Source organism: Natator depressus, chromosome 10 (genome assembly GCF_965152275.1).
Source record: "Natator depressus isolate rNatDep1 chromosome 10, rNatDep2.hap1, whole genome shotgun sequence".
NCBI classification, from domain to species: Eukaryota; Metazoa; Chordata; order Testudines; family Cheloniidae; genus Natator; species Natator depressus.
Genome location: NC_134243.1, coordinates 82,586,199 through 82,606,373, shown reverse-complemented (window position 1 = coordinate 82,606,373; position 20,175 = coordinate 82,586,199). Strand labels below are relative to the sequence as shown.

Sequence of the window (20,175 nt, the reverse complement as noted above, 5' to 3'; positions counted from 1 at the left end):
TCTGGTCTTGGCAATTCATGTGTCGAAGTTTTCTGTTGTGCGGCAAAGATGGGGGTGGGGACAGGGAGGGAGGGAGGGAGGCCGCCTGATTCCTTCCCCCTTGCAGATGCAGGAAATTAACCTTCTTCTAACAGAGAATCCCTCCTCAGTGCTCCAGGGATGACTTAGAGCCAGGGGGTCTCAACCTCTTTCTTTCCGAGGCCCCCCCCCCCAACATGCTATAAAACGCCATGGCCCCCCTAGGCCACAACAACTGGTTTTCTGCGTGTAAAATCCAGGACCGGCGTTAGGGGGTAGCAAGCTGGACAACTGCCACCATGCCACAGGGGCCCCCACGAAGCTACATTGCTCAGGCTTCAGCTTCAGCCCCGGGTAGCGGGACTCAGGGCCCCAGATGGCGGGGCTTCAACTTTCTGCTCTGGGCCCGTGAGTCTAACGCTGGCCCCGGACTCCTGGTTGAGAACCACTGACTTAGAGAACCCCAGTGTGTCTGGGGAGAACTTCCTTCCTAACCCGGCATGTGATGAGTTGTGAGCGAGTATCTCTGTCACCAAGCCTCCTCTCTCATTTGTCCTGGGATACCGCTGAGGCCGACCATTGCCCAGTTTTTCTCTAAACGAAGGAAGGCAGCTTCTTCCTGTACATCCGGATGCTTCGTTCCGAAGGGTGAGAGCCCTCCTGGTGAGAACTCGTTCCCCAGGGTATTTCTTAGGCAGTGCAGGGTATGGGGAAGAGTCAGTGATCCCAGGGAGATGCAATAGAATTGATCCTGGATTTTGTAATTTGCAGAGAGTTTTTTGGGCAAGGTTGGATGAAGCTTGAAAAGAATGAAAGGACTCCTTACATTATGAAGAATACTAAACACTTCAACGATGTAAGTACAGCGCAGGCAGGCAGGGATATCGTGGTGCAGGTGGTGTAGGAGGAGTCAAGGCTTGCGTTGCATACCCTACGCCTGAGATTTACTGACCCCATTTCTATGGTGATTTCCACAGTGGGAGACGAGGCTGAACGGAATCCCAGTACAATGTGCTGATCCAGTTCTCTTAGAATGGGCCAAACCAACCCCCAGACCCAACACAAGGGAGTGAGGGGGTAAAATCTGAATCCAAGCTTCCTCATAGTTCAGGTTGTTCAAATCTGGCCCATTGTACAGGGAGATCTGAGCTGAAAACTTGGGCCCAGGGTTTGGGTTTTGGACCCATCTCAGCATAAGATATGTCGGAACTGTGTTCTTACCCAGAGCAAAGTGAAATGGCCAGGGAAATACAAACTGAAGAGCATGGGCCAACATTTTCAATTTTGGACAGTTGAAGTTCAGCTCCTAGAGTGAAATCCTGACTCCCTTGGAGTCCCGGGCAAAACTCCCTTTGACTTCAGGGCCCTGGATTTCCCCCCTAAATCTGTATCTGGATTCCTAAATCCGTGGCCTGCTTTCAAAGTGCTCAGCACCCGTCGCTCTGCCCTCTGAAAACGAGGCCTCTGCTCTAGGGGCTGATGTTTGAACATGTTGGTCAGAGTGTTCCCCGTATCCATCCGAAGGAGCCTGAGCTCCCTCTCCAAGACATGTATACCTCTGTACGGGCCAGCTGCAAGCCAGTCAGAAATGTTGATACAGGCACTTAAGCACGTGCTTACATCCCATTGACTTCAGAGTTAAAGTTAAGCATGTGCCTAGGTGCTCTGCCGAGGCAGGGGGTCTCTGAACATTTTGTAAGTGGACTGCAGCTGGTCCATACATACACTGCAGCTGGTCCATACATACACTGCAGCTGGTCCATACATGTACTGTTAGTTGCTGTCTCTGTGAGTTCCAGGAGGTGGCAATATTTAAATTCTCATCATGAATGAGATGCCAGAGCGGTGGATGTCTCAGAATGTGTTGCTGCAATAAAGCTACCATGCGGTTAGCACCTTCTGCTGGGAAAGTGCTTGCAGCAGAATCAGCCCTGTTCCTTCCTGTGGCTCTCGCTGAGAAGGACAGTAAAGGAGTGTCCGGGTAAAAGGTCTGCAATTAATTATTAGTACAAGCCCTTCTATGAAAGTGTTCCTAGCATGATGGATTGTAACCTTGATCTCCCTGCAGATCAGTAACCTGATAGCTTCCGAAATCCTCCGCAACGAGGATGTCAATGCCAGAGGGAGCGCCATTGAGAAGTGGGTGGCTGTGGCAGATATCTGCAGGTGTCTGCACAATTACAATGCAGTCCTGGAGATCACCTCCTCCCTGAACCGCAGCGCCATCTTCCGGCTCAAGAAAACGTGGCTCAAAGTATCCAAGCAGGTACGTAGTTATAGCCGTTCTTTACGATGTGTCTCGCTGTAGTGCCTGGGAGCCCATCCTGTCCCAGGACCTATTGTGTGAGGTGCTGTACCAACAGGATAGGATTGGAAAGAACTCGCAGCCAGAGGGAACAGGGGATAGACTGGAGAATCGCACTGTCACCAGGGAAAGGCAGGTCTATGTGATCGGGGACTCTTTACTGAGAAGAATAGACAGGCCTGTAACCAGAGCTGATCCAGAGAATAGAAGGGTGTGCTGTCTTCCAGGTGCTAAGATACGGGATGTAGATCTGAGGTTGAAAAGGATCCTAAAGGGAGCAGGAAAGAATCCCCTAATTATCCTTCATGTGGGAACAAATGATATGGCTAGATTCTCGCGGAAAGTATTAAGGGAGACTGTGCTAGGCTGGGGAAGACGCTTAAGGAAATCAAGGCGTAGGTGATCTTTAGTGGGATTCTGCCTGTTCCTAGAGAAGGGCAACAAAGGTGTGACAAGATTATGACTATTAACAGATGGCTTAGGCAGTGGTGTTATGAGGAGGGCTTTGGGATGTATGGCCACTGGGAGGCATTTCTGGACAGAGGACAGTTCTCTCGGGATGGACTTCATCTGAGTAGGGAATGAAATAGACTTCTAGGATGGAGGCTGGCACAACTGATTAAGAGAGCTTTAAACTAGGAATTTGGGGGAGATGGTTGGGAGATGTCCAGGTAATCTCCACGCCGGATTTTAGCATTGAGAGGGAAGAAAACGAAGTAAGAAAGGATACAGCCGTGGGTAGGATAATGTATATAAGGAGGAAGGGCAGCGTGGATACCAGTCTAATAGGTTATTCTGGCGGTAGAATGACCCTGCCTAATCGGGTACAGAATGTGAGCGAGGCCAAACAGCAAAAATTAAGATGTTTGTACAGCAATGCGAGGAGCCTCGGTAACAAAATGGAGGAACTAGAGCGACTGGTGCAGGAAGTGAAACCAGATATTCTAGGGATAACAGAAACAGGGTGGAATAGTCGTCATGACTGGGCTACAGGTATTGAAGGGTATGTGCCGTTTAGGAAAGACAGAAATAAAGGCAAAGGCGGTGGAGTAGCATTGTCTATCAATGAGGAGGTAGACTGTAAAGAAATAAGAAGCGATGGAATGGATCAGACAGAGTCCGTCTGGGCAAAAATCACATTGGGGATGAAAACTACTAGAGCCCCCCTGGGATAGTGCTTGGGGTGGGCTATAGACCCCGGGATCTCATTTGGGTATGGACAGAGACCTCTTTAGTGTTTTTAATGAAGTAAATACTAATGGAAACTGCGTGATCATGGGAGACTTTAACTTCCCAGATATAGACTGGAGGACGAGTGCTAGTAATAATAATAGGGCTCAGATGTTCCTAGATGCGATAGCTGACGGATTCCTTCAGCAAGTAGTTGCTGAACCCACTAGAGGGGATGCCATTTTAGATTTGGTTTTGGTGAGTAGTGAGGACCTCATAGAAGAAATGGTTGTAGGGGACAATCTTGGTTCAAGTGATCATGAGCTAATTCAGTTCAAACTGAATGGAAGGATTAACAAAAATAAATCTGTGACTAGGGTTTTTGATTTCAAAAGGGCTGACTTTCAAAAATTAAGGAAACTAGTTAGGGAAATGGATTGGACTGAAGGACTTGTGGATCTAAAGGCAGAGGAGTCCTGGGATTACTTCAAGTCAAAGCTGCAGAAGCTATCAGAAGCCTGAATCCCAAGAAAGGGGAAAAAATTCATAGGCAGGAGCTGTAGACCAAGCTGGATGAGCAAGCATCTCAGAGAGGTGATTAAGAAAAAGCAGAAAGCATACAGGGAGTGGAAGATGGGAGGGATCAGCAAGGAAAGCTACCTTATTGAGGCCAGAACATGTAGGGATAAAGTGGGACAGGCTAAAAGTCAAGTAGAGTTGGACCTTGCAAAGGGAATTAAAAGCAATAGTAAAAGGTTCTATAGCCATATAAATAAGAAGAAAACAAAGAAAGAAGAAGTGGGACTGCTAAACACTGAGGATGGAGTGGAGGTCAAGGATAATCTAGGCATGGCCCAATATCTAAACAAGTACTTTGCCTCAGTCTTTAATAAGGCTAAAGAGGATCTTAGGGATAATGGTAGCATGACAAATGGGAATGAGAATATGGAGGTAGAAATTACTATATCTGAGGTAGAAGCGAAACTCAAACAGCTTAATGGGACTAAATCGGGGGGCCCAGATAATCTTCATCCAAGAATATTAAAGGAACTGGCACATGAAATTGCAAGCCCATTAGCGAGAATTTTTAATGAATCTGTAAACTCAGGGGTTGTACCGTATGGTTGGAGAATTGCTAACATAGTTCCTATTTTTAAGAAAGGAAAAAGAAGTGATCCAGGTAACTACAGGCCTGTTAGTTTGACATCTGTAGTATGCAAGGTCTTGGAAAAAATTTTGAAGGAGAAAGTAGTTAAGGACATTGAGGTCAATGGTAAATGGGACAAAATACAACATGGTTTTACAAAAGGTAGATCGTGCCAAACCAACCTGATTTCCTTCTTCGAGAAAGTAACAGATTTTTTAAACAAAGGAAACACAGTGGATTTAATTTACCTAGATACAGTAAGGCGTTTGATACCGTGCCACATGGGGAATTATTAGTTAAATTGAAAAAGATGGGGATCAATATGAAAATTGAAAGGTGGATAAGGAATTGGTTAAAAGGGAGACTACAGTGGGTCCTACTGAAAGGTGAACTGTCAGGCTGGAGGGAGGTTACCAGTGGAGTTCCTCAGGGATCGGTTTTGGGACCAATCTTATTTAATCTTTTTATTACTGACCTCAGCACAAAAAGTGGGAGTCTGTGCTAATAAAGTCTACGGTTGACACAAAGCTGGGAGGTATTGCCAATTTAGAGAAGGACCGGGATATCATACAGGAAGATTTGGATGACCTTGTAAACTGAAGTAATAGTAATAAGATGAAATTTAATAGTGAGAAGTGTAAGGTAATGCATTTAGGGATTAATAACAAGAATTTTTGTTATAAGCTGGGGACGCATCAATTAGAAGTAACGGAGGAGGAGAAGGACCTTGGAGTATTGGCTGATCATAGTATGACTATGAGCCGCCAATGTGATATGGCCGTGAAAAAAGCTAATGTGGTCTTGGGATACATCAGGAGAGGTATTTCCAGAAGAGATAAGGAGGTGTTAGTACCATTATACAAGGCACTGGTGAGACCTCACCTGGAATACTGTGTGTAGTTCTGGTCTCCCATGTTTAAGAAGGATGAATTCAAACTGGAACAGGTGCAGAGAAGGGCTACTAGGATGATCCGAGGAATGGAAAACCTGTCTTATGAAAGGAGACTCAAGGAGCTTGGCTAGTTTAGCCTAACCAAAAGAAGGTTGAGGGGAGATATGATTGCTCTCTATAAATATATCCGAGGGATATATTTATATATATATATAAATATATATATTTATAAATATATATATATTTATATATATATAAATACCGGAGAGGGAGAGGAATTATTTAAGCTCAGTACCAATGTGGACACAAGAACAAATGGATATAAACTGGTCATTGGGAAGTTTAGACTTGAAATTAGACGAAGGTTTCTAACCATTAGAGGAGTGAAGTTTTGAAATAGCCTTCCAGGGGGAGCAGTGGGGGCAAAAGACCTGTCTGGCTTTAAGATTAAACTCGATAAGTTTATGGAGGAGATGGTATGATGGGATAACATGATTTTGGTAATTAATTGATCTTTTAATATTCATGGTAAATAGGCCCAATGGCCTGTGATGGGATGTTAGATGGGGTGGGATTTGAGTTACTACTGAAAATTCTTTCCTGGGTCTCTGGCTGGTGAATCTTGTCCATATGCTCAGGGTTTAACTGATCACCGTATTTGGGGTCAGGAAGGAATTTTCCTCCAGGGCAGTCTGGAAGAGGCCCTGGAGGTTTTTCGCTTTCCTCTGTAGCATGGAGCACGGGTCACTTGCTGGAGGATCTCTGCTTTTTGAAGTCTTTACACCACGATTTGAGGACTTCAATAGCTCAGACATAGGTGAAAGGTTTTTCTCAGGAGTGGGTGGGTGAGATTCTGTGGCCTGCGTTGTGCAGGAGGTCAGACTAGATGATCATAATGGTCCCGTCTGACCTTAGTATCTATGAATCTATGAACAGAACAGAAAGCCCCACGGAGCCGTGTTGAAGTGATTCTTCGTACACATGGGTGTGATGAAATGGTGTAGGGAGCCACTGGGGACATCTCCATTTGAATGGCCTAAAATGAACGCACACTAAAAACCCAGGGAGTAAAGAGATTAACCCTTTCAGATCATTGCAAACAGCCTAACTTCTGCATTATCGTCAGGTGACACTTCACCCCGGGGATTGTTCACACCGCAGGAGTACACTTCTCAGGCACGAATGCTGCTTCACGGCTAATGCTGTACGCCCAGTCATTTCAGTTGTGGAGTTGGAAAGTTACTGCTGTGCGTTAATGCCTTTGTGTTTGGAATGGGGGGAGGGGTTCTCGGGGCAGGGGCATGTCTTGCACTGGGATTCGCACAGTGACATGGCCACGGCAGGTCCTATTCTCCTTGCTGTTCTGGTGCGGTCTGTTGTGGGCACTCAGGAGTCAGCTCCATCGAGCCCCAGCAGTGGAGGAAGCTGGAGTGAACTGGGGATGTTTTACAGCATTTCAATGGCCAGGGGGCCAGAATAGGCCCTTTCCTACCCAGCGCAGAGGGTGTTGGTTTGCATGCCCCATTTTACTACAGGGCCAGGTTCTCCTGCCCATACAGTGAGGAGTGCCCCGTCCCACAGCTAGCGTGAGTACGAGCGTGAGACTCCGGCTCATGGCAGCGGTTTAGATCTGGTGAAGTCAGGCGCCATTTCTGGCCTGTTTCCTGGTCTTCCTCTCCTCAGCGTGTCTTTGCCAGCACTGACACCCACTGGCAGTCAGCCGAGAGCCCCTCTCCGGGCTCAGGCACGTTGCTCTGATGGGGAGGTGAGAGCAGTCTTTTCGCACTTCGGGCTTGTTTCCATGCATTTATTGCTTGACCAGCCCTCAAAATGGCGGCCAGGGTTTGTGCACGGCACAGCGTCTGTTTGGCTGCTTAGGCTTTGCATCCCCCTGAACGCTCCATATGAAAGGCGAAGGGACGAGCTCCCAAAGCACCGGCTGCCAGGCGAATACCGGATTGCCTCTTAGGATGTGTCTGCATTGGAGCTGGGAGGCGTGATTCCCAGCTGGTGTAGACGCACCCACACTCGTTCTGCTTGAGCTAGCGCCGACAAATAGCAATGTAGCAGGGGAGCATGGGCGGTGGCTCGGACTAGCCATCCAAGAGCCTGCTCGGGGGAGTGGGTGGGCAGGTACTTGGGCAGCTCGCCCAAGCTGCCATCCGCACTGTCCCGGCAACAGGGCAGTTTGTAGGCGCTAGCTCGAGCACCTCCCGTGTAGACATACCTTTAAACAGCTCGGGTCCATTCGCTGTCCCAGGCTGAAATCCTCATCCCTGCACACAGCTCTGGTACATGCACTGGGGCCAAGAGGACAGGGCTCTTCTCCCCGAATCCAGGCAGATCCACCCCGTGCCCCGCTCTCAGAACCTAAAGACCCCATATGCTGGGGCGATCCCATGTGGGCTCCTCAACGCCTGCGCCTCCTGACGAGTGCGTGCACTGCGCTCGGGACCCTCCATGCCCACAGTTGGGAACGGGAGCAGGATATGTGCATAGGGCAGGGAGTCTTAACCCGTGAGCTGCAAACAAGGGTCCAGGGGTTGCAAGCACCCTGCCCTTCTCATGCTGCGTAATGGGGCGGTGGTTGTCCCAGCTAGATGGGAGGGGAGTCTTAGGATGGAAAAGGGGACCCTGGTCACGAAAGAGGCCAAGAACCCTATCCCCCTAAGTCATTACATTGCATATCCTGCTGGCCCCTTTCCATCACAGGCCCATTCTGTGCAGGGAAGGTCTGCTTCTATGTAAGTTGTCAGCTGCAGGAGCCTTTTGTTTCTTTGCGCTGTGACTTGGGAATGACGTCTCTGCCCTGCCTGGGCTCAGGTGGGGAGTCCAGAAGCACAAGTCAGCAGTGCAGTCTCCTGTCAGCTCCCTTTGCGCTGTCGATGTTGCGTCAAGGGGCATCTCCTGCTTTCCCCGCTCTGTGGGTGCAGAGGACACTGACCAGGCTGAGAGGCAGGATATGGGGTGACCTCTCAGGAGGTCTGCCCCTCCACGCACAGCTCTGAACATCTCAAACGAAGGCCCAAGCCATTGATTGTCAAAGGTTTCAGAATCACTCTCACTTCTGCCCCATGGGAAGGGTGCAGCTTTTCCCAGGGCCTTTTTCTAACTCCTACATGCTCTTCATTCCTTGCAGACGAAAGCTCTGATTGATAAGCTCCAAAGGCTGGTGTCGTCGGAGGGCCGGTTTAAGAATCTCCGAGAAGCTCTGAAAAAGTAAGTGACACGTGACTGTCATTGTGTGTTTGCTGCTGAAAGCCTGTTACACATGGTTTCCGACAGGCAGCTTGCCTGGGTTTGTTACAGGGCGTGTGTCCTCCTGAAACTCCCCGGGGACCCAGCCTCGTCCAGGGGCAGCTAACACAGGGCTGCCAGCCTCTGCAGATAAGACTGGGATGTCATTATGCCAATGCATGTGTTCCTGTTTCCTACACACAGCCCTCAGGCGAGAGAAACAGTCCCTGGAAAGGAGCTAAGATGACATCTGCAAAAGCCTTACTAAAAGCACCTCTGAAGGGCATGAGCTAACGTCAAGGACAGGAAACATTTTTCCATAGATGCATGGAGTTGGTGGCCAGAAGAGACCACTAGATCATCTAGTCTGGCCTCCTGTGTAACGCAGGCCCTTACCTTTCACCCAGTCACCCTGACTGGGCCCAGTAACTTGTGTTTGGCAAACGCATGTTCCAGAAAGGCTCCAGTATGGATTGGAAGCCATCAAGAGATAGAGAATCCACTGCTGGCATTGGGAATTTGGTCCAAGGGTTAATCACCCTCCCTGTTGAACATTTGTGCCTAATTTCTGATTGAATTTGTCTGGCATCAGTTTCCAGCCATTGGTTCTGGCTCTGCCTTTCTCTGCGAGATTAAAGAGCTCTTTAGTACCCAGGATTTTCTCCCCATCAAGATGCCGATACACCGGGCTCAAGTCGCTGCTTGCTCTTCTTTCTGATAAGCTAAACCCATGGAGCTCCCTAAGTCTCTCACTGTCAGGCATTTTCTCCAGCCCTTGACAAATGTTTGTGGCTCTTCCCTGCACCCTCTCCAGTTTTTCAACATCGTTTTTAAAATGTGGACACCAGAGCTGGATGCATCGTTCAGGTATCGGTCCCAGCAATGCCATTTACAGAGGTAAACTCCACTCTTTGCTCCTGCTCTTCCCCTGTTTATACCTCCAAGGATTGCATTAGCCTTTGTGCCACAGCATCACGCTGGGAGCTTGTGTTCAGTTTCTTGTCCGTTGTGACCCCTACATTCTTTTCAGAGTCCCTGCTCTGCCCTGACCCCATCATTATTTACCATTCCACCAGCCTTCGGGTCATCTGCACGTTGTATTAGCAGTGATTCCATATTTACTTGCTGAATAGCATCAGGCCGAGAACCAATCCCTGCAAAGCGCCACTAGATGCATCCCCAGTGATGCCTCGTGGACAGCTATTTCTTGAGACCTGTCAGCTGGCCAGTTCTTCATCCATTTCACTTGTATTGTATTGATAGGGTGTAGCGCTGATTTTCATCAGAATGTAGTGAAGTGCTAAGTCCAGTGGCTGACAGAAGATGGAGTGTATTACATCTGCACGCTTACCTGTATCAACCAAACTTGGTTTCATTCTTTGATGAGATTACGAGTTTATTTGACAAGAACAATTTTTTATAAAACCATGTTGATTGGCATTAATTATATTCCTATCCTTTGATTCTCTATTAATTGAATCTGGTACCAGCTTTTCTATTATTTTACCTGGGGTGAATGTCCGGCTAACCTGCCGTGTCATCCTGCTTGCCCTTGTTGAATATTGTCAGGACATGAGCACTCCTCGGGTCTGGAATTTCCCCCGTATTCCAAGATTTATTAAAAATGAACAGAAATGGGCCAGAGATCTCCTCAGCCTGCTCTTTTAAGTCTTGTTTGCAAGGTATCGGGGCTGCTGATTCAAAATGTTTATCCCTAGTAGATGATGTTTAATATCCTCCTCAGCTCTGCCACATATCTACACCAGCGACACCATCACAGGACCTAACCAGATCAGCCACACCATCACCGGTTCATTCACCTGCACGTCCACTAATGTTATCTACGCCATCATGTGCCAGCAATGCCCCTCTGCCGTGTGCGTCGGCCAAACTGGACCGTCCCTACGTAAAAGGATAAATGGACACAAATCCGATATTAGGAACGGCAATATACAAAAACCTGTAGGAGAACACTTCAGCCTCGCTGGACACACAAGAGCAGATTTCAAGGTAGCCATCCTGCAGCCAAAACACGTCAGGGCCAGACTTCAAAGAGAAACTGCTGAGCTTCAGTTCATTTGCAAATTTGACCCCATCCACTCAGGATTAAACAGACCGTGACTGGCTCGCCAACGACAAAAGCCATTTCTCCTCCCTTGGGTTCACACCTCAGCTGCTAGAAGAGGGCCTCATCCTCCCTGATCAAACTAACCTCGTTATCCCGAGCCTGATTCTTGCTTGCATATTGATACCTGCCTCTGGGAATTTCCACTCCACGCATCCGACGACGTGGGTGTTTGCCCACGAAAGCGCCTGCTGCAATTCGTCTGTTAGTCTCTAAGGTGCCACAGGACTCTCTGCCGCTTCTACAATATCCTCCTCAGTTATTCGGGTAGACGCCACTGTGTCTTCCGTGGCGCTGTGCGGGCACTCAGCCCACCAACGGCAGAGCTTTGCCTAGCAGTACCTGGAGGGGCGGCGTTCACCCTGTGGCCCTAGCCCCTCCCCTGGCTGTATACGAGCAGCACCGCTCTGACCCCTGCTCCTCGGCTCCTCCTCACGGCCCGCGGCTAGCACCGGAGCTCTGTGGGTGTTTCACCTCGTGTGTTGGGTCTCAGCTCTCGGGAGTCTTTGCCTCTAGATAATAGTCAGTAGTACCCTAGGTTAGTTTGGCGTTAGCGGTTGGCTGCCCTCACCAGGGTTCAAGTGCCGTCAGCCGTATGGGGGGCCTTCCCCAACAGTGATCGTCCCCGGGGTGCTCGCCGTGTCTCGGGGAGGAACACGTTACGGAACGGTGCTCCGTCTGCAAGTCGTTCCCCAAGAGGACTCGGGTGGTGCGAGACTTACGGCTGCAGCAGCAGCTTCTGCAGCAGCCACGAGGCTTGTTTCAGCACCGAGACCCTCGTCTGATCGGCAGTCGCCTTCGGAACCGGCAAGGGATACTGCGCTGCATGGGGGCCTGGGGTTCCCCCAAGAGGAAGAGGAGTTGTTCTCCCTCCTCCTGTGCAGCAAGGAAGACGTCCTATAAGACTAATTGGAACCACAGCAGGGCTTGGGGAGACTCTCCTTTATCTTCTAACGAGGTGTGTGGACCAGCGCCATACTCCTTCCGCCACGCGGGATGGAGCAGGTCCGTCTAACCACTCCCCGGTACCGGACTGTTGACTCTCATTGCGGCCCTGGCTCAGTGCCAGTGACGTCGGCAACAGCCTGACTGGCTCCATGCTGGTGGCAGGTTGGGCAGCATCAGTCCTGCTTTGCCTCTCACTCCCTGACTCTCCACTGGGCCAGGAGTTTCCCGGTGCCGCTTCGTCCTTTGTTATGCCCTGGGCACCTTCTGGCCAGGTCGTAGAGCTGCCAGGTGCGTCCCCAGATGCTGGAGTTGAGGCTGACACTGTGCCCGCACCGACAGCCCCCTCGACGCTGGTCACCCTGTGTCGCTGTCACTGCCCTGGCACCAGATCCCCCCGCTGAGCTCAGTACCGCCCTTCGGTGCCGGTGCCTCTTCCAGTCCTGGGCCAGAGTGCGTCTGACTCATACCGCCGGTGCAGAGCCCCCGTTCCTCATCTGCACCGAGGCCGCCCCCACGCTGGGCTTCAGATGAGTCTGATTGTTTGCTCGCCCCATGGGGGCTGGCTCCCCGTGTCACCAGAGAATGTCCAGGACTTCTCGAGATCCAGCCCAGGGTCATTCTCTCCGTCGTCATCACCCGATAGGCACCAGACCATCCTCGGTACCAAGATCGGCGTCGTTCCCACAGTGGGGACAGAGGCTCTTGGCCTGGTGCCTAGTGGCCATCAAAGCCTGCTCCATTTGCCCAGTGGCCCACCTTGTGCCTCAGTCCGAGAGGTCCCAGTCTTCGACCTGCTCCAGAGTGAGATCACTGGTCCCATTGGTGGCTCTTGTTCCCAAACCATGGCAGCTACAAGGGAGTGCTGAGCCTGTTCCCGCTGGGCCTGCAGGGTTGTCCCACCCGGAGCCAGTGGTTCAGGAACAGGATCCGTTGCTGGCACGGGAAACCACTTCTTTGTCCTCTCCGGACGCCTCTGCCATGCCAGGCTCCTTCCCTACCTTTGCCAGGTTGCCTCTTTCTTTCTTCAAATGTGGCTGAAGTGGATCTATCATCCAAACCGTCATCCCTTGGACAGACTGCTCTGACTTCCGCTGCCGATCCTGGACGGCCCATGGTAATGTGTGACAGGGCATCCCCGTCGCTCGGTACCTGACGACCACAACAATTGTCACCTCTGGGGTTGCTGACAGTTCGAAGTCTGTGGTTGGAACAGGAAGTCTCTCTGCATATCAGCACCTTGCAGCTTCGTGCCAGCTCCCATGGCCATCCAGCCCTTCGAGATCACGTCAGGGACACGGTGGTGAACATCCTGACAGACCATACCCCTGCGATGGATTATGTGAACAGATGGGGGAGCCCACTCCAGTGTGCTGGGTCAGGAGCAATCAGGCTCTGACCATTTTTCACCAGGGAAAACATTACCCCTGGGGCTGATCACTTTCCTGCTTAGCTTGTATTTGAAGATTGTGTCCAAAGTACATAACATAAGAATGGCCAGACTGGGTCAGACCAAAGGTCCATCTAGCCCAGTGTCCTGTCTTCCGACAGTGGCCAGTGGCAGGTGCCCCAGAGGGAAAGAACAGAACAGGGAATCATCAAGTGATCCATCCCCTGTCACCCATTCCCAGCTTCTGGCAAACAGAGGCTAGGGACACATCCCTGCCCATCCTAGCTAATAGCCATTGATGGACCTACCCTCCATGAACTTATCTAGTGGTTTTTGAACCCTGTTATGGTCTTGGCCTTCACAACATCCTCTGGCAAGGAGTTCCTCAGGTTGGCTGTGTGTTGTGTGAAGAAATACTTCCTTTGGTTTATTTTAAACTGCTGCCTACAGTATTCATTTCCATTGGAGAGCCCCTACTTCTTGTTATGAGAAGGAGTAAACAACACGTCCTTATTTACTTTCTCCACACCAGTCCTGATTTTATAGACCTCAATCATATCCCCCCGTAGTTGTCCCTTTTCCAAGCTGAACAGTCCCAGTCTTATTAATCTCTCCTCATACAAAAGCTGTTCCACACCCCTAACCATTTTTGTTGCCCTTTTCTGAACCTTTTTCAATTCCAATATATCTTTTCTGAGATGGGGCGACCAGATCTGCACCCAGTATTCAAGCTGTGGGCGTACCATGGATTTATATAGAGGCAATATGGTATTTTCTGTCTTATTATCTATTTATACAACAGTTGGAAAACCCCCCAGAAATTCTGATTTCTGCATTCTGTGCTGCTAAGGGGGTGGAGATAGGAGGAGGCGAGGGTCATTTTAACACTGACATTATTAGAAAAGAAGTTGTGAAAGTTCTTTCTAACCTTTTGCTAAAGCTCTCGTGGACTCGGGAAGGCGTCTGCTGGGGAGGGAGGACTCTGAACCTGCCCTTTTCTGCTCCCTACAAAGCATGTTCCCTTTAGTAGGGACCCTGTCCAGCACACCATTCATCACGAGACTCCAGTGGGGGCTAGGCATCAAAGTGTGCGTGGGACGAAAGGTCTGCAGGGACAGGCTGTAGACATGCCATCTTCTTGCTGTTCGAGAAGAGCAGGAGGACCCAGAGGCGGATTGAGTAGACGGGCTTCTTTATTGCGGTGCTTGTTCCCCTCAACCCAATTGTCGAGTAAGCCCTGAGTTAATTACCTTGCGCTCTTTTATCTAAGTTAATAGGTAAATACCCTCATTTACTACAATGCCCCCACACCCCTTTAGGTGATCATATAAACGCCCATCTAATGAATATTCCTAGCTATATACTGAATACAATTATACCCGCCCCTGTTTACAGCATTATGCATATTCTACAGACATTTTTACCTTGAAGATACATTTCTTTGCAGTAATTGTAGCCATAAGTTCCCTTACTCAGCAGTTCCCAGGGAAGGGAGTATCCTTTAGACCCCCACATTCCTTATGCAGCTCCAGTGCTTATCAATCCTTAACAAGCAGAAGAGAAGGGAGAGGGGTAGCACTTTATCTATCAAGCCCAGAAACGGTGCCTGCCCGTGCTTCTAACCACTCATACTATGCCAGCACACCAGCGGTTTCCCAGGTCTCTACTTAACCCTTACATATCCCAACATTTGCTTCCCAGAGAGAGGTGGTTTTTTCTCAAAGCTGATTGAACAGTTTCTCTATAGCTTCTTTAAAAAACAAAAAGTATGATTATTTTTTTCCTTTTCTCTGATTTGCTTTTAAGTTGCGACCCACCCTGTGTTCCTTACCTGGGAATGTATCTGACTGACCTGGCATTCATAGAGGAGGGAACTCCAAATTATACTGAAGATGGCTTGGTGAACTTCTCCAAAATGAGAATGGTGAGTTCCACTTTGGGGTAACTTATCAAGGTGAAATAAAGGAGAGTGTGGTACAATCCAGGACCAGGCTTGTGGAGGACTGTTATTGGAGAGAGCCTCGTGGCAATTGCACCAAGACATTGCTGTGTTCTTACTGCACCAGAGTCCGCGCCAGCATTGCCCTGCCCACAGAACTCCCGCCGAAGCCAGCTAGTGGCTGGAGGATGAGATGCAGGTCAGCACTGCCAGAGCGTTAAACTCTGCGCTAGAGAAGTGCCTCTAGAGATGATGCCATTTGTTGGGGCCACATTCTCAGTGGGTGTAAAGTGGCATAGTTCCATTAAAGTCAGGGGAGCCACGCTGATTTACACCAGGTGAGAATGTGGCCCTATGTTCCCAGTTAGTTCTTGAATTTCTTACTGCTCTACAAATACCTGGAACTACAGGAGCTGAGTAAAACTTACTGATGGCCTCGACAAACTCTCCCTTCAAGGCGAAGGTCTCAACCCCCCCACCCCCACCCCGCATGGTGGCTTGTCAGCAGGGTTTGAACCCAGAACTTTCAGCTCCACATCACAGACTCCCATCACCTGAGCAGAAGGAATAACTTCCTTATCTGACCGACCGTCCCCACCCCCCACATAAATGTTCTTGCAGATGAAAGGAACAAATATATTTTTAGGGAACAAAGAGAGACTTTTTCATTGAAGGCTAAATAATGTCGTGTTTCAAATTACATTAATATACAAAATGATTCTCTCTCTCCGCCCCCTCCCCCATTTGTGTCTGGGATGGAGCATGAGGTATTTAGGGAAGTTTGATATTGGCAGCTGCAGTAATATAAGACATTACACTGTTTTATCTCTGGACAGATTTCCCACATCATTCGAGAGATCCGCCAGTTTCAGCAAACGTCCTACAAGATAGAACACCAAGCCAAGGTATGTTCTTCCACTTCGATCTTCACAGGCTCTCCATCCTGCTCTTCTCAACTGCTGCTGTAGCGTTCACAGCAAATCCGCTTTGCCTTTCCGACTGCTGCTCCAAAAAGGGTTTGATGTTTTTAAACTAAATTTAAAATAGAAGAAACGAATTGGATCAGTTTCTGATGGTTCCCCGTGGAGAGCCTTCTGGAGCTGAGGGTGTGCAGGATGGGGTGTGTGGAGCAGAAGAAATGCTACATGGGCTCCCCACTGAGGGACCTGATGTCTTGCATTTCTAGAGCAGCTTTCATCCCCAGATGCTGGTCTGCAAATGTGCTCTCCTGTCCTTAGGCATCTCTTCGCTCCACGCTGCCCCTCTGGCCCGTATCACAGCACAGCAGCGTGGCAAGGGAGCACGCCTCTTTTGCGGAGTAGGGTGGCCTGGGGATTCTTCTACCTTCCCCATTTCTGAGACACTCTCCTATTCCGCCCCAAGCCCCTCAAACCCTTTAAAATGGCGCTTCTCTCTCTGTTCAGTGTGTGTTGAGAAATGTCAAACTCCCTCGAGAGTCATGTGGTTTGGGGCTCTAGGCTCATGCTCCTCTGTCTCCTTCCTCTTTCTCTCCTCCCCTTGTTGGCCTGTTCCCCTTCTCACTTCTCTCAGCCAGCCTGAGAAACCAGAACAGCAGCCAAAGGCTGTAAACACTTCAGTCATGGGACCAGAGTCTCCCTTAAAGTACCAGCTCCTGTTTAAACTAGTGGGAGGGGTACACACTTATCTACAATGCAGTGCTTGTTCTTTGTTTGCTTTGTGGGGCATTTCATTTCTTAATGTTTTAACACTTCTAGGGCTTGACACTCATTGGCTTCACTGGGGAGCAAGGTCAAGTCCCTACTTAATAATGATTTGACTCTGCAAGTTCAATTTCTTTTCCAGGTGACACAGTATTTACTGGACCAATCATTTGTAATGGATGAAGAAAGTCTTTATGAATCTTCTCTTCGAATAGAACCTAAACTGCCTACCTGAATGTAGAGCAGTGGCCGGCAGTTCGTCTGTACACATCCTATATCATACTGTACATACCTGTTTGTTTATGTTGGGCACCCTAGATTGACTTCCTCGTATGTGCTTCTCAACTAAAACAAAACTTCCTCTTGCTATTGGAACACAGTAGAACTTGACTAGAACTTCCTGCATTGTTTAAGGATTCATGCATAAAGCATTTTGTTTATGGCAGTCCCGGTTTATTTTAAACAATGTTATTTTTGTCATTTGGTCTTCTCACGGGGTGGGAAAGAGTTGGGGTAGCAGGAGAAAAACAGCAAATACACAACAAACCACAGGCAGAGCTCCAGTCGCCTTTCCTTTCCACCCTAGACACTGCTGTTGTGTTGGACACACAGTCAGGGCACTCAACTCAGCATGTTTCACGTAATTATTGTAACTGAAGGACACTTGCTCTGGAGTCAAGCAATTTAAAAAGATTCTCCTATAATGCAGTTTAAAACAATAATTATTGGTCAAGCAGGTGATCTAAATCATTATATCACTGAGCCAACTTTGAGGCAACAGACAATCTGTAGTTCATCACATCTCCATTAACCTGCGCTCTGTTTCTATCCCACCATCCCATTGGCTGTTCTGGTAACACCAGATAGCAGGATTGAGTTGGATGAGGCACTGTGCCTGTGTGGGGAAAGAGACATATGTGTAAATTACACAATCCTTCACTCTTGTTGGTTGCTGCCCAGAGTTCATTAAGAGTAGGGGAGAGACAATATATCTTTTAATATTTTAGCTGCATAACACTCATTACATGCTTCTGTGGATATGCTATAAATCTGTATACCTTGTGACAATTATTAGTAACACAATGTAGAATTAGAAAAAAATGACCAAGTGTTTTTATTACATATACTGTAATCCTGTCTAACCACCGTCTAGCAGGAATATAGTAATGTAGTGCTTATTCTGTGAATATTACCATGTATTTTTTACATTGTACAGTATATAAACACAGTTTAACTTTAAAGTGGCAGGCATGCTCCACTGTAACAAACAGAAAACTTTTGCTGTAAGCAATACCTAGTGGTATGAGAATTCTATTTCAAGCCCTAAAATATTTCAACTTACAGCTTGTTTGGAAAAATATTTCCATTTTTGTAAAAATATATGTTTCCTGATTACCTCTTGCTAATAAATCTATTCTATCTCAGGGTGAACAATGATTTAAGAATTTTTTTTCAGCCTTACTTAAATGATTGTTTGCTTTGCTGAAGGTTCCTTTAAATAACTCATATCAGTCACTCAATTTCTGTGATTAAATGGTGTGAATGCAGGATCGATCCAGATGTTGGGCCTAATCCTACAAGGTGCTGAGAGTGTTCAGCTCCCATTCATTTCGCTGGGAGCTAAAGGTGAGCGTGTTTACGCTAAGCAGAAAACAGGAAGTCCATTGGCACTCTGTTAACCTTTGACTCTGAGCTGTTCGTGGAATGCTGCATATGAATGTGTGTGGCAGTAATGGAAAAGCATCAACAAGAGGAGCGAGGGGTCTCTGTGTTTTTATAGAATTTGTTTATTATCTTTCCTTGAAGATGGATGATGCTTTCCTTTTCCTTTCCTTTCCTTTCCTTTCCTTTCCTTTCCTTTCCTTTCTTTTCCTTAAGAATCTGGTCTACGATCTAGAATTTGTTCCAACAGATGCTCTGAGATACTCATTTCTTTCCATCCCTTTGAAAAGAGTGATTTCCTCCTGGAACTGATAATACTGCATGTCTCCTTCCACTCCTCCTCCTCCTCATGGGGGATGGTCTGAAAACAGTCTGGGCCCTTGCAGATGTACAGAGCAGAGCACGTGCACCTGGGGCCAGGTTCTTGTCTGACATGGGTGTGTTGTTCCATTAAACTCAAGGTGAAACCCAGAGCAGAATTTTGGCCTGTGATCAGCAGAAACAAAGATCAGCACTCAGGTTAGTATCCACCTAACCATCTGTTCCCCTAGCATGTACCGAGTAAGGGCCAGGGCTGCTCTCCGGTGCACGCGCCTAGCTCCCTGTGGCGTCAGCTGAAGTGTTGGATATTCAGTTGACAGCAGGTATTTGGAATCAGAATCCCTCTGAATACCAGGGAGAGGCATTGTAATAAAAACAGTAACAGTCATTGCCCTGCTAGCCAGTGTGGTGAGCTACCTGGAAGCTGGGCTAGCATTGCAGTTACCTGTGAAGACGCGGATCCTGGGCTGCAGCTAAGGGGGACACAGCTCAGCAGGAGTGAGGTGCAAAGGAGCTGGAGTTAGCTGGGCCGAGGGGAAGGAATCCCCAGGCGTGCAGGGGCTTGTCTCTCTTCTCACGCTTTGTACCTTTGAGGAGTGAATCCACGACGACGTTTTGGGTTCTGTGTCCCTGCAAACAGGTGATGTCACAAGCTCCGGAGGGGAAACTGCCAGGTACAAAGGCCACATGAGGCCGTGGTGTAACCACGGTTGGGAGCCAGCCAGGGGCGCCGCAGCCCAGACTCAGTCTGCGAGTGGCTGGACCACGAGGCTCTGCCCAGAGCGAGGTGCAGGAAGCCAGGCTGGTCCCCTGAGGGTGCGCTTCAGAGGGACTAAAGTAAGGTGTTAAGTCGCAGTTCGCCCTGTAGCTGTCACAGGCCCCAAGAAGCTGGTGAGCGAGACAGGAATTAGCAGGGGGCAGGTAGATGTTGGGGGGAGGATGGTGAAGGGTTTTGGGCTGGTTTGCAGCAGCTGAGTATCTGGGCCTAATACCCAAATTGGCAGAAGGGAGGGAATCCATAATGGCAGATTTCAGAGTAGCAGCCGTGTTAGTCTGTATCCGCAAAAAGAAAAGGAGTCCTTGTGGCACCTTAGAGACTAACCAATTTATTTGAGCATGAGCTTTCGTGAGCTACAGCTCTGCACTAGTGACTCCAGGGATCCTGGCAGGAAGAGGTCAGAGCGTTTGCATATAAATCAAGCTGTATTTCCAACTGGCCTTTTATTATTATTAATTTGCATTTCAGTTCCATGTCGAGGTAGCAGTCGTGAATCAGGCCCCCAGGGAGCTAGGTGCTGTGTACGTGCACATGCACACTACACAGACAGTCCTGGCCCTTACG

The 20,175-nt window shown here is 48.7% G+C and overlaps 1 protein-coding gene across 1 annotated transcript in view; it reads left to right on the top strand.

Moving 5' to 3' along the window:
- Window positions 1-18,275, top strand: part of RASGRF1 (Ras protein specific guanine nucleotide releasing factor 1) — a 98,402-nt gene extending 80,127 nt beyond the window's left edge. The window contains exons 22-27 of the mRNA XM_074966683.1: window positions 790-874; window positions 2,087-2,284; window positions 8,672-8,751; window positions 15,036-15,153; window positions 16,005-16,073; window positions 16,993-18,275. Of these exons, the coding sequence (XP_074822784.1) occupies window positions 790-874; window positions 2,087-2,284; window positions 8,672-8,751; window positions 15,036-15,153; window positions 16,005-16,073; window positions 16,993-17,085 (643 nt within the window). The 3' untranslated portion in view covers window positions 17,086-18,275. The remainder of the gene's footprint in view (window positions 1-789; window positions 875-2,086; window positions 2,285-8,671; window positions 8,752-15,035; window positions 15,154-16,004; window positions 16,074-16,992) is intronic.
- The last annotated feature ends 1,900 nt before the right edge of the window (window positions 18,276-20,175 follow it).